The 13,157-nt window shown below is 38.7% G+C and overlaps 1 protein-coding gene across 1 annotated transcript in view; it reads right to left on the bottom strand.

The window, feature by feature from the left end:
* Positions 1-13,157, bottom strand: part of col28a1a (collagen, type XXVIII, alpha 1a) — a 43,065-nt gene that overhangs the window by 7,895 nt on the left and 22,013 nt on the right. Inside the window, exons 18-32 of the mRNA XM_051955138.1 lie at positions 12,581-12,649; positions 12,248-12,319; positions 9,970-10,038; positions 9,574-9,645; positions 7,485-7,553; positions 6,249-6,317; positions 5,935-6,003; positions 5,767-5,835; positions 4,632-4,700; positions 4,432-4,500; positions 3,792-3,860; positions 3,597-3,677; positions 2,559-2,594; positions 2,417-2,453; positions 92-646 (exon numbers count right to left, since the gene is read on the bottom strand). Coding sequence (XP_051811098.1) covers positions 92-646; positions 2,417-2,453; positions 2,559-2,594; positions 3,597-3,677; positions 3,792-3,860; positions 4,432-4,500; positions 4,632-4,700; positions 5,767-5,835; positions 5,935-6,003; positions 6,249-6,317; positions 7,485-7,553; positions 9,574-9,645; positions 9,970-10,038; positions 12,248-12,319; positions 12,581-12,649 — 1,474 coding nt within the window. The remainder of the gene's footprint in view (positions 1-91; positions 647-2,416; positions 2,454-2,558; positions 2,595-3,596; positions 3,678-3,791; positions 3,861-4,431; positions 4,501-4,631; positions 4,701-5,766; positions 5,836-5,934; positions 6,004-6,248; positions 6,318-7,484; positions 7,554-9,573; positions 9,646-9,969; positions 10,039-12,247; positions 12,320-12,580; positions 12,650-13,157) is intronic.

Genomic DNA, 13,157 nt, shown 5'->3' with positions numbered 1-13,157 from the left:
GCAGCATCAATAAATGTTATAAAAGTTGTGTCACCAGTCAACAACAGTGTACTTATGGTTTCTGAGGTGGTAACTGTTATGTGTTGCTTACTAAGAAGTGTCCTGAAGTCATCTATGAGGTAGACGTGATCTTCATCCGGATCAGAAGCGATAACATTCATCTCAGCCTGGAACTCTTCATACAAGGAGTCAGTCTTGTTCACAACTCCCACAACAAACACCTCTATTCCCTCTACATGGGCCTCTGTACTTGTTTCTTCAAACTGCATGATGTCACGTGGGTCAGCCAGCCCATCCGTTAAAAGCACAGCCACTTTCCTCACACCAGGCCGAGAGGACTGGAAAAGCTGGTTGGCTCGATGAATGGCGCTGCCAGTAAAGGTGCCCTCACCCAGATAGGGCATCATTCTGACAGCGGCCTTGATGTCATCCTGGCTGAACTGCTGCTGCAGACTGACCACCACAATGTCAATGTGGCTGTAAAGCACCACACCAATCCGGCTGGCTTCTCGGCTTACCGTCATCCGATCAATAAGACCGTTCACAAAGTCCTTCACCAGCTCAAAGTTTTCTGGTCCAACACTTTCAGAGCTGTCTATCACAAACACCAACTCCAAAGGACTCTCTCTGCACTTGAGACCACAGCCTGGGCAACAGATGTAAGAGATAAATCTGACATGCAAAGAAACAACATGGGTGGATATATAAACATGAATAATTGTTTCAAAAAAACGTTTGCAACAATCACTATCTCTATGCAGTTTATGGAATTAAATTCATAGTTATACACTTGTACCATCAACATCGAACTATCATTACCTCTGAGGTCTGTATTATAAACCAGGATTCAGTGTTATCCAGGTAACTTTAGGTTGAACGCTGGATTTTTGGTACTACAACAATGGTTCAGTTGTCACTGAGATGTATCTCTATGGTAACTTATGTTGAACTTGTAACCCTCTCCAGAGCAGGCTATGTTCCAGATACGACATCAACCAATATAATATGTCCTCCTACTGACCAGTCAGTTCTATTGGAAAAATGCCATCAGCATTAAAAGATCAAGCTTGGTGCTCAGACAGAGAGAGGACAAGATGTGAGTTTTTCAAGTTACAAGTGTTTTCAAAGCCATTTCATTGTTCTGTTTGGCTTTGTAGAGCGATGTAATATTAAAACAAAAACTGATCAGAAAACACTAAAGCCTTATAGCCTGATCATTGAACTAAAAAGATTTGCCTATTGATAGATTGAAAGTATGTTTTAACATTTGTTCTTTACTTGCTCCCAAAACTGTTTAAGCAGCTGAAAGAATAAGACTAAAAGTGTCATTCAGCCAAAGGAATGAGACTTAATGTGACACCACTGAGTTCATCCTCCACATCACCATGAAAATAGTTCAAGCTTTATTGCTTGATTATTTTTTCCTTAAATAATCTTTAATGTTGGTATACAACTGTGTGATGTAGGATGATGATTAAAAATCTAACTCTTGAGTCTTGAATAAGAAACCTACATCTAAGCAATTTATACACTAAAGGACAGTGATAATTACAAGAATATTAATTATACTTTCGCACAGTCTGTAATTCTTTGCAGCTTTTCCTTAAACTCCTCATATAAGTTTATGATTATAGTTTGTTGTTCTTGTAAGAAATACATAAAGTTGTACAGAGTTAAGCGAAATCTTCTATACAATAACAGTCAGCCTAGTCTCTGGGCATTTAATACTGCAGGGTTGCAGATGTAGCAATAAACTGTGGTACAGACCAGAAGAATACGGCTAAGCAAGTGCTCATTTAATAGAAGATGCAGTTCTAATTATCATCAGATCTACTCCCATCTTAAGCATTTGGAAGTGACATTGATGTAGCCTGTTAACATTCATAGTCACCTCTTTTAGCTGCTGCACCTGTATTACTTTCAGTCTGTATTATTTGTATAATTCTTCATATTTCATATTTTATAGTTTGCTCTTTGTTTGTAAAATATTTCAGTCTGGTGTCAGTAGATCTGTCCATGTCTGTGACTGGTCATCCGTTGCTAACTCCACCTCTTTCACGTGAACGCACTCATAGTCAAGTTCACAAATCCTGGGTTAACTTATTGAGTTTATAACCAGCTTTGTAAGATTGCTTTTCCTGACTTCATTCGTTTGATTAAGTGAAGATAATGAAAAGATACCCTGGGGATGTTGAACCTGTTTCGTAGTACAGGCCCCAGAGATGGTTTTCCTGATTTAACTCAATGGCATTTTTAAAGCATTTTTTTTGGTAGGACTGTGTTACAGTGTTATATTCCATTCACTTCATTTACGTCCATTATTAGCTCCTACATTAGTTCCTAGCCAGCAGTACAAGAAGGTTAAAGCTGATTGAAGAATAAACTGCTTCAAAACATAACAAAAATTGTAATTTACCACAAATTTCCCTTATTATCCTGATGACCTCTTCACTCTGTGTATTGAAAGACAAAAGACAAAAAAAATAAAAAAAATAAGCCAATTATTTTCATTCTTGAAATATAGAGCTCAGTGTGATTTGTGTCAGGTAGTTACTCACTGTCAGTCCTGGTTCCCCTTTTCCCCCAGGGCTCCCCTGTGAGATCACGCACAATTAGGAGGTGCAATGATAATAACAAGACAAGTACACAAGGACTTTATGTCAAGGATGCTCAGATTTCTTTTCTTTTTTCTCTTTTTTGGTATTTGCAGAAAATCGCAACAATCCTCTTGATCAACTGTGTAAGAGTCACCATCAATTATGATTTTAAACAATTAAATGCATGCAATTGGAAATAAATAAACTTTTGATTATACAAGAATGAAGTTTAATTTTGCATAAATTGATTCTAAATAGAAGGTAATTGAAAGTAAAATTTTCACATTATGTGATTCACAGATTTTAACTTATTGCTACAAAAGCATTTTTTGCATTCCCTATCAGTTTAATCATGGTTGGTCAATACATTATTAGATTTTTGTCCAAACTGTAGCTTTGAATAAGATTTTGGTCATCAGTAAATATCTCCACGCCCTTGTGGTCTTGAACTCCGTCTGCTGGTAGCTTCTAATAGATTGTGACATGGCTGGAGCTCTCCTACATCTTGACTGAGACATGACTCATATCTAAGTTAAGAAAGTTAAAGACATTAACTTTATATGTGTAAAAAAAAAAAAGACAAACGTTTCACATGTCACTGACATTTGTGTGTGATGGGCAGTGTAGAAGTAGGTTTGCTGCAGGATTATTTTAAGAAAACATTCCTGTTGTAATACACAATAAGTGGCATAAAGCAAATTTATTCTGTGAAGAACAAAGCTACAAATGTTATACAACCATCCTGAAAGGCTGACAGGAGGCAAATGTATTTAGATTTTGGATGGAGCTAATATTAGGCACCAGTATTTATTTGCTTCTAAGACCCTCAAGTAAATTTAGCCAATCCATCTCGAATGAAATTTCAGGAAAAATAAACATCTTTTACAGATATTTGTCCTTCAAAAATAAATGCAATGAAATGTGATCATCAAGGATGTATTAAGGACACTATTATATAAACCACTCCAGGTATCTTTTAAATGGAACATGCTATGTTACCACTGGTCCAGGTGATCCAGGCTCTCCATAGTCTCCTTTGTCTCCTTTCTTTCCTCTATCTCCCGGAATACCTCGATTACCCTGTATGTGTGTTAAAGCACTTTTTATCACAACAAATTTGGAGCCTTGTAAGCAAATGCAATATGTGACAGATCATGCAATCATTCTCACATGCAGTAGCTTAATTATTCGTACCTTCTCCCCTGGAAGACCATCCCCTGGTGTCCCACGAGGACCCATCGCTCCCTGAAACCCAGGTTCTCCCTAGGAATAAAGAATTTAAGAACACAGAATTTGAGAAGTAACAAGAGTGTCACCATCCTATTAAGCCATCTAAAAAGCCAATCCGTGGAGTCAAATACCATATGTTTATCTAGTTGATAAAGCTGCACAGGCTAATTACTCAAGAAGGGATAATACACATCCTTGTCGGATACACGACAATGAGTCACCACAATCAGCTTCACCATCGCTGCTGCTGAATTCTTTAACAAAATAACCTATCCATTATTTAAAGCATTAGTTTGACGGAATTCTTCATGATAACAAACGACGGATGTTTGCGTGATTTCAAAAACAGAAACTGACATGAAAACAAAAAAGTCTCTGGAAAAAAACATAATTCTGCTTCAAGATGATCTGTCAACACAAAAATAAAGAGTTTAAGTTTCATCTTTTAAGCTACATAATGGAGAGAATGGAGTTTTAGAAACTTCGGGTAACAGGACCGTCCTCTTTAAAGAAAAACCGTCTCCATGGTACAGCAAAAACAACATTGTGATCCCCTTGCCTTGATTGTCACTACTCTAGCATTGTCAGGTGTTTTCTTGACTACCTTTGGTCCTGGGATGCCTTCTCCTAGAGGCCCAGGCAGGCCACGTGGACCAGGCTGCCCAGTAGAGCCCTGAGAATACAATCCAAAAATCAAATGTCAAGGTATAAGGCTAATATTGTGATTGTGATATACGGAGGGAACAGTCTATAAAGACAACTGATACTGGTGAACTTCTTCATCCAATGTGTAGACAGACTGACCTTTGGTCCATAAAGTCCGATTCCAGGAGCACCTGACGGGCCTGGGACACCTGGTAAGCCTCTGTCGCCCTGATACATGAAACATACAAAACAAACTTGCACTAAAATTACTACCTAGACTTTCCATCTTATGAAGTCTACTTAATTTTTGGTCCACCATGGCATCAAGCCCCTGTTAATTTTTACACTTCCCATCAGCCTCTGTAAAAATCCTTTAGAGGACGTTTCTTAATTCATTTAAGGCGATTAGAAGCAGAGTGATCTATCCCACAAAATAATAACTGAGTTTTATATAATTTCTGTAATATTTTGTGTTCTAACCCACAGTGGCACTTCCCATGTCAGAATATTCTGGAAAACAGAAAATTTTGAAAGAATATTCCTCAAAAACTACAGAAAGTGGGTTAGACCACTTTGCTTCCAAACACATCAATTAAGGTCTCATTTTGTGGCCCTTTGCAGCAAATGAATCAAATTCTCACATTACCAAAATGTGTCTTTCAACTTTTCATCTCAAAATACTGCAATGATGGTTTGTTTTAACATGACTGTGTAAAATGTTCTAAATGGACAATTTCAGTGTCTGCAGCTTTACAAGCAGCAGAGCTCCACCCCATTTATGAAGGAAACTTCCTCTGCAAACAGTTGACCATTTGACAGGCAAGACAGAACAAGTGTGCGAGTCCAAGACTTTCTCTTGCTTCTAACTTTTTCAATGAATGATCATTTGACATGGTATATATGGCTTACAGCACTGCCATTTTTAAAAAAAAATCATTTTGTAAGCCAGTGTTATGGCTATGAAATCAATACTTTTGTAGTGCAGAGGAGAAGCCTGGGAAGTGGCTCTGAAGTGACTGCTGGTTATATATATATATATATATATATATATATATATATATGTATGTATATGCGCTACCTATTAAAAGTTTGGGGTCACTTAGAAATGTCTACATTTGAAAGAAAAGCATTTTTTCAATAAAGATAATAAATTAATTATAATTCCACTCTCGACATTGCTAATGTGGTAAATGAGTATTCTAGCTGAAAACTGCTGATTTTTAAAGGAATATCTACATAGGGGAACAGAGGGTTTTCACCATATGGGACCTTGAAATTGTAAAATAACACTCACCTTAGGTCCAGGTAGTCCTTTCCCTTCAGGTCCCATCTCTCCTTGCACTCCTGGTAATCCAGGAAGACCCTAATGAATAGGGGAAAGATTTTCATTTACGAATCCTGCTTTCCGATGCATTGAATACAAGGATCATTCAGTTGTACCCTCATTGTGTGCTTCTCTTACCTGTGGTCCTGGTAAGTCATCTCCCTTCATCCCTGGTGGCCCTACAGGCCCAATATTTCCTTTGTTTCCCTTAAGAAGGAAGGGTGAAAACAGCCAGAATATTGACAGGAACATGTGGTTCCAATGCAAATTGAGTGTAAGGTAACTGTGACCAGAAAAAATAATTCACATACTATGTTTTACAGTAGTACTAAAAGCAAAGGAATGTCTTGTAATATCTTGCCATAATTACTTTTCCTGTACATTAACTACATACTTGATTCCACAGTGCACTGATGTGGAATATATTTATGTCTTATTTGTGACCATGTTACCTTTGGCCCAATGATTCCAACTCCAGGTTCTCCTACAGGCCCAGACAGTCCTACAGGCCCAGGATCACCCTGTTATTTGGACAAGTGAAGAACAAATATTTTAACTGACACTGACCAAAAATATACAATATATTCACTGAAACGTAAAATGAGAAATGTTTTCAGTTAAGCTTTGATTTGTTTAGAGACAGTTGCATCTATAGATGTGCTTTAAGAGAGCCATAATATATTTTGAAGGATGTGACTTCAAAAGTAATGATGTAAATGAATATCAGTACGTACATATAGATAAACACAGAAATTCTATATTAAACATACACACATACACAAGACAGTAAGAAAGTAAACTAAGTTCAGACATATGGCAATTACAGAACAGCTAGGAAAATACATTTACACAGATGAACTAAACATTATGAACAAAGCCACAAATCAGACTATGGGTGACAGTCTTATTAACATAATATGTAACGTCGATGAAAGTAAACCATCTGCTCTGAATGCAAACAGTGTGTAATTGTACATGTAAAGAGAACTTGTTCTCATGCAGACAGTGATCACACAAACACTGCAATGTACTTATAAGGACTGTTATTACAGAACTATTTGACTTACACTCACAACAAACAGAAAGTGAACAAAGAAAACTGTACATACACTACCATTTAAAAGTTTGGGATCACTCAGGTTATTCCATGTTTTCCATGAAAACTCACACTTTTATTCAAGTGGTAGCATAATTGCACAAGGGTTTTCTAATCATCAATTAGCCTTTCAACACCATTAGCTAACACAATGAAGCATTAGAACACAGGAGTGATGGTTGCTGGAAACGTTCCTCTGTACCCCATAATAGATACTCCATTAAAAATCAGTCATTTCCAGTTAGAATAGTCATTTACCACATTACCAATGTATAGACTGGATTTCTGATTTATTTAATGTTGTCTTCATTGAAAATAAACTGCTTTTCTTTAAAAAATAAGGACATTTCTAAGTTACCCCAAACTTTTGAACGGTAGCATACCCGTGGACGAGAAGTATGCAAGGAAATGATTCTGAATCTTTTTGGATTAATTCTAATGTCACCTCTCCCTCCATCACATCAATGAAGCTGATGCTCCCAACTGTGCTTAAGTTTGTCTTTTACAAACAAGTGGTGAACATAAATCAGCAGGACTAAGCTTGTCATTTTGGAGTCAGTCCGCATATGAGTGTGTATGAATGAGCCTTCACCTTTGGTCCTGGTAAGCCGCGCCCAGCAGGTCCAGGTAGGCCCATCATTCCTGAGCTGCCAGGCTCTCCCTGAGCAAATAAGTCAGGAAATATCATTGATAAATGTTTCTGTCAAGTAAGCAGAGCAAAAAAATCATATGACTTTTCTTTAAACATTTTGAAGTCACATTTACTCATCTCTTTAAAACACTGTCAAATTTTTTTTTTGCTGCTATACAAGTAAACTACATTCTCACTTATGATTTTACAAAAGCTCATTTTGTCCCTGAAAGACTTCCACTTTGAAAGAGCTACAACGTCAGCATAAAGATGGATTCATCGTAATATCCACCAGCAACCGGCCCCTCACATCCCCTGAAGTTCACTCCCTCCTGCTCCCCCAGCTCCCACTTGTCAACCGCTCTCAAATTTACACCTTCCCTCTTCTGCTGACATATCTGTACTCATCAGAAAATCTAAATCATCCACCTGTCAACTTGACCCCTCCCAACACCCCTGATCAAACCCTGTCTCCCCTCCCTGTCACCTCTGATCACCGCCATCATCCACTCCTTCCTCACCTCTGGTTCTGTCCCACCATCTCTCAAATCTCCTGCACTAACTCTGACATTCAAGAAATGTGGTTGTTGTCAATAACCTTTGTCCCATTTCCAACTTGCCATTCCTCGCAAAAATCCTAGAGAAAACAGTTGCTTCCCAAATCCACTCTCACCTCTCCAATAGCAACCTCTATGAACAATTGAAGTCTGGTTTCCATCCCCACCACAGTACAGAAACAGCTCTACTTAAAATAACCAATGGCAGCAGATGGCAGCAGACTCCAGACTCTTATCCATCCTCATCCGACTTGACCTAAGTGCAGCTTTTGACACCATCTCCCATTCTATCCTCCTCCATAGACTGGCATCCATTGGTTTATCTTGCACACCCCTGGACTGGTTCACATCATATCTCACTGGCCGCATTCACATCCCAGCCATCTCCCCTCTCCCCCGGTGTTCCCCAAGGCTCTGTTCACGGTCCCATCCTTTTCATCATTTATCTTCTCCCCCTCAGCCATATATTCCCTAAATATAATGTACAGTTTCACTGCTATGTGCCACCCAGCTCTACCTCTCCACCAAACCACCTCCACCTTCCCTCCCACCTCCCTCATCACCAACAGTGACAAAACTGAGGTTCTCCTTGTTAGTTCCAAATCCATTGTCACAAAAACTAATAGTTTCACCATTACCATTGAAAAGTCGTCATTCTCCCCCTCCCCGCAGGTCAAGAGTCTGGATGTTGTCCTCAACAACACTCTGCCATTCCAAACTAACATCAAACCATCACTCGGTTTGCATACTTCCATCTCTGTAACATCAACCACCTCTGTCCCTCTCTCACCCCTGCCAGCACTGCCATCCTGGTTCACTCTATGGTCACCTCCCCCCTGTAATATTGCAACTCCCTTCTCTCTGGTCTCCCCCTCAAGTGCCTCAGTAAACTTCAACTAGTCCAGAATGCAGCAGCCCGGATCATCACCAGGACACCTTCTCTCTACCACATCACCCGGTTCTCCAACAACTTCACTGGCTCTCAATCACACACCGCATCATCTACAAAACCATTCTCCTAACCTTCAAGGCCTTCCATAACCTTGCCCCTCCTCCCCCTTCCCCCATATCAAATGATTCCAAATTGTAATTGTTAGCTTTGATGCTGAACAGTAGGTATTTCATCTTTTATTAGATTAAAGCCGAATAGTTTAGATATATAGTACAAGCACCACAGTATAGGAACTCAGCAGAAAAATCTGTATGTGTTTTAACCGTTTACTTTGTAAAGTGTCCTTGGGTGAAATAATAAATAAAATGTATAATTATTGTTATTATTATTATTATTATTATTCATAAATCAGCAACAGACCTTTCACCCAGGAGACTGGGTTCCCAATTTTGTGACCCAAGACCCCACATAAATGAAGCATTCACCCATTAAACGTAATCTGACCTTAAACCTCTGTTACTGTGCCGGTTATCTGACCTACCTCAAAGCCAGGAGACATGTGAACCTGACAAGACCTTAGGGTAACCAGTATTTAACATACCTTAGCTCCAGCAGGTCCAACAGGCCCTGGAGACCCTGAAAGTCCCCTTGGGCCTCGGTCACCTCTATCTCCCTGTGGAAGAACACGTGTCACATATCTCAACATCCTGGTGTTGAATTAGGAAGGGCAACAGAGTAAACACCAACAAATAAAGTTAGTCAGTTGAATCGTCTTTGTGTGTACATGCCAAGATCAATGGCATCATTGCCACTTCAGGTAAGGAAATGTGTACCTAAACCACAGTGAATTCTGAGTAACTGTTTGCATACAGGCTTGTGTTTTAACTGGTTTGTTCATGAACGAGGTGCTTGTCAACAAACCTGTTCAGGTTATCTTCTAGAACAGTTAAAATGCAACACTTGGGCAGCAGATGCATTGCAGCTGATTAAAGTTTACCTTTTCTCCAGGTATGCCTTTTCCAGGTATTCCCTCTAGGCCTCGCAGCCCGGGCAACCCCATCTCTCCCTACGTTATACAGCAGATTAAACTGTATCAGCAGCATAAAACAATGAAATGCATCACACAGAATTTTTGATCCATGCAGATGTTCCAAAAATACAAGCTGACTTCAGGTGAAATAAAGTGATGAATAAGTGATACTGTGAGCTCATATTTATTTCATGTGATTTGTGTTATAAAATAGTTTTCACAGGCAGTTGAGTAGGATTGAATTCAGGAAAACCCAATAACTGGATTTGATTTGCCAAAATCTATGGATTTATAAATGGGTGTAGTAACTCTTTAAAGATGCTTCTCTGCTTACTTCATGATGTTCAGAAAAGAAAGCTAAGTGGGAACATGATAGCAGAGGGATAATTTTAAGGGAACTCTAAAGAGTACAAAATGTCGCCAATAAATGGATTTATATAGTTCCATTATATCTCCTGTTCTGCCTCTTAACAAACAGGTGATACTTCTGGTGATGCTAAGTATCAGTCCAAAGTTTTGGCCCTCATACGTCCATCATTTTTGAGAAGGTTGTTCTCTCTTTTCACACAACTTCCACAGATATTGTATTAAAATGATCAACTTTAGAACTAAAAATTATACATAGTATGGTGGTAACTATAGCACAATTAGTTTGACCAGCATAGTGCGTTTTTCAGCAGCTTGATGTTTCTCAAGAGCTGTGATATACAGCTTCACTATCATGATTCAGGCCAATAAATACCAGTGCTTCACAAATTTTTGGAAAGATGTTCTGCCATTCTCTGCAGATAATTATTGTAGCTGCTCATTGCTGGAGAGGTCATGTTGCTCTACCTTTCTCTTTGATTTTTATTTTTTATTTTTTTTTGCTTTGAACCATTAATATGTTCCTCTTCTGCCAAGCTTCTGCAGAATGGGAGTCATCTTGCCAACCAGTATTTTGATATCCACAGTTATTCATGGTGCCATCTGTAAATATCACTTCTTGAACAACTTTTGCATTCATGCAGCCATATGATCACACTTTCAACTCTGTGCTTCACTGTTGGGACTATGCATTCACTGTGATGATGGGCCTGGTAAGGTTCATGCAAATTATGCTGGACTCTGTCTAAGTTGAGAAATTTTTTTTTTTCATCTGACCAAGAATGTGCTTCCTTCCATGCTCTTTAGTCAGATTTCGTCTTGTAGTAGTGGGGCAAAGAGTGAGTGACTGTTTGGTTTGAGGATGCTGTCCATGAAGGACTTTCTGAACTGTAACAGAAACTCAGATTTCCATTGATAAAGTCTTTTTAAATATGAAGCAGTAGACTTTCAGAGGTGTATTGTGCAAGTAGCACAATTTCTCTAATTAGTTTTACTGTGGCCCATTCTATACCTCCTGATTGCTATGATAACTATGTTTCAGCAGATACTTTTGCATTCATTCTGCATCCTTCTCAGTCTTTGTGAAATCTCACAGTCAGATTTTTGAATTCCACTGATAATTCCTTTCCATGTAGATGATGCAGACATGTAGATAGAAGTTATTTGTTACCCTTGTCAGTGTCAGTCACTTGTGTGTCAGTGCTCACATGTGTATTCACTAATGTTACACTAAGTTTATACCACAGGCTCTGTATTTTCAATATAGTGTTTGATTGTTCATAAAAAATATTCTACTGTTCAACTTAGAAACAATGCAATTACTGACAAGTGATCAAATTAAAATAATTTAATATTCAGCTGATTTGAACACAGCGGTATACTTTTGTTTTATACTGTGCATTCTGCACATAATGGTCTGATTGCACCTTATTATCATTCTGCTATAGGGGAAAAAAACTCTCTGACTTCTTTGTATTTCCTTAAACTAATTACCATTGTATTGGTAGAAGTTGAGCGAAGGACGCAGCAGGATATATCCTCAAATAGTGATGGGAGAATTGTCAATGTAGACCATTTGCATGGAGACAGGAGAGCACTATCACTTAAAAGACTAGTTCACCAGAGAAAAACAGACCACCTTAGTGCACAGTTCAAATCTTTTGCAAAATTTGCTGCTCAGAGACCCTCCCATAGCAAAGGAGATGTTGAATAAAGTTACATGCAGATAGACAAAAGGAAGAAGAAAGTCACTTGAAATGCAGAAAGGAAATAGGAGGCTTATATCCAAAGTCTACGTACGGTGTTTCGGAGTATTCAGAAAATGAATTTTCTATCAGCTTCACCTTTATTTACATCCACTCTCGATCTCAAGACTCACCTTAGGCCCAACAGCACCATCTTCACCAGGAATACCAGGTATCCCAGCAGCCCCATCGGGTCCTGGCTCACCCTGGAAATTCACTAATATATCAGCTAAAAATATTTGGTGCATTGCATTTATTCCTGGCTTTCTTTCTACAATTCTACAATTTCATTTAGCAGACGCTTTTGTCCAAAGCGACGTACAACACAAGCAAGAATTCAGACATAAGGAAAAACCTGTAGTAAGTGCAAAAAGTGCTTCAAGTGCGATTGGTCAAAGGTGTTGCCATCAAGTTGCCATTCTTCCGTCTGAACATGGCTTTATTCATAAGGAGAATGGTTGTCTTACCTTTGGTCCTGGCTCACCTACACCCCTTTCTCCCTGAGGTCCAGGTTCTCCAGGGAAGCCCTGGTCACCCTGGGAAACAACAGAATTCAGACTGAAAGTCACATCAGAAGGATCAACATCAGAAAGATGTTTTAAAAAAGTTATTTTATGATCAAAAGATGGCGTTATGAAAATGATTGACATTAAACATATGTTTTACATTGACAACGTGTGTGTGTGTGTGTGTGTGTGTGTGTGTGTGTGTGTGTGTGTGTGTGTGTGTGTGTGTGTGTGTGTGTGTGTGCGTCTGTGTGTGTGCGTCTGTGTGTGTTTTGTCAGTTATTGACCAGCATCTTTATACAATCAAATAACAGTTGTATTTATTCAGTGCAGCAATCTGTATTGTTTCATATTATGTCTAGATACTGACAAAGGAAACTCCTGAAAAAAAGATGATTTGTCTTGAAGAAATGCATGAGTATTTTCAGAATTCCTAACCCACTGCTTAGCATTACAAGTTAGACAGTACTGTACCGTAAGCTCTCTGTAACTTACCAATGAAGCATGAAAAGTAGTTTGTAGATAATTTAATGTTCGC

The sequence above is a fragment of the Acanthochromis polyacanthus genome, chromosome 11 (genome assembly GCF_021347895.1).
Source record: "Acanthochromis polyacanthus isolate Apoly-LR-REF ecotype Palm Island chromosome 11, KAUST_Apoly_ChrSc, whole genome shotgun sequence".
NCBI classification, from domain to species: Eukaryota; Metazoa; Chordata; class Actinopteri; family Pomacentridae; genus Acanthochromis; species Acanthochromis polyacanthus.
The sequence above is the reverse complement of the archived record's forward strand: the minus strand, read 5'-3'. Positions and strand labels throughout refer to the sequence as shown.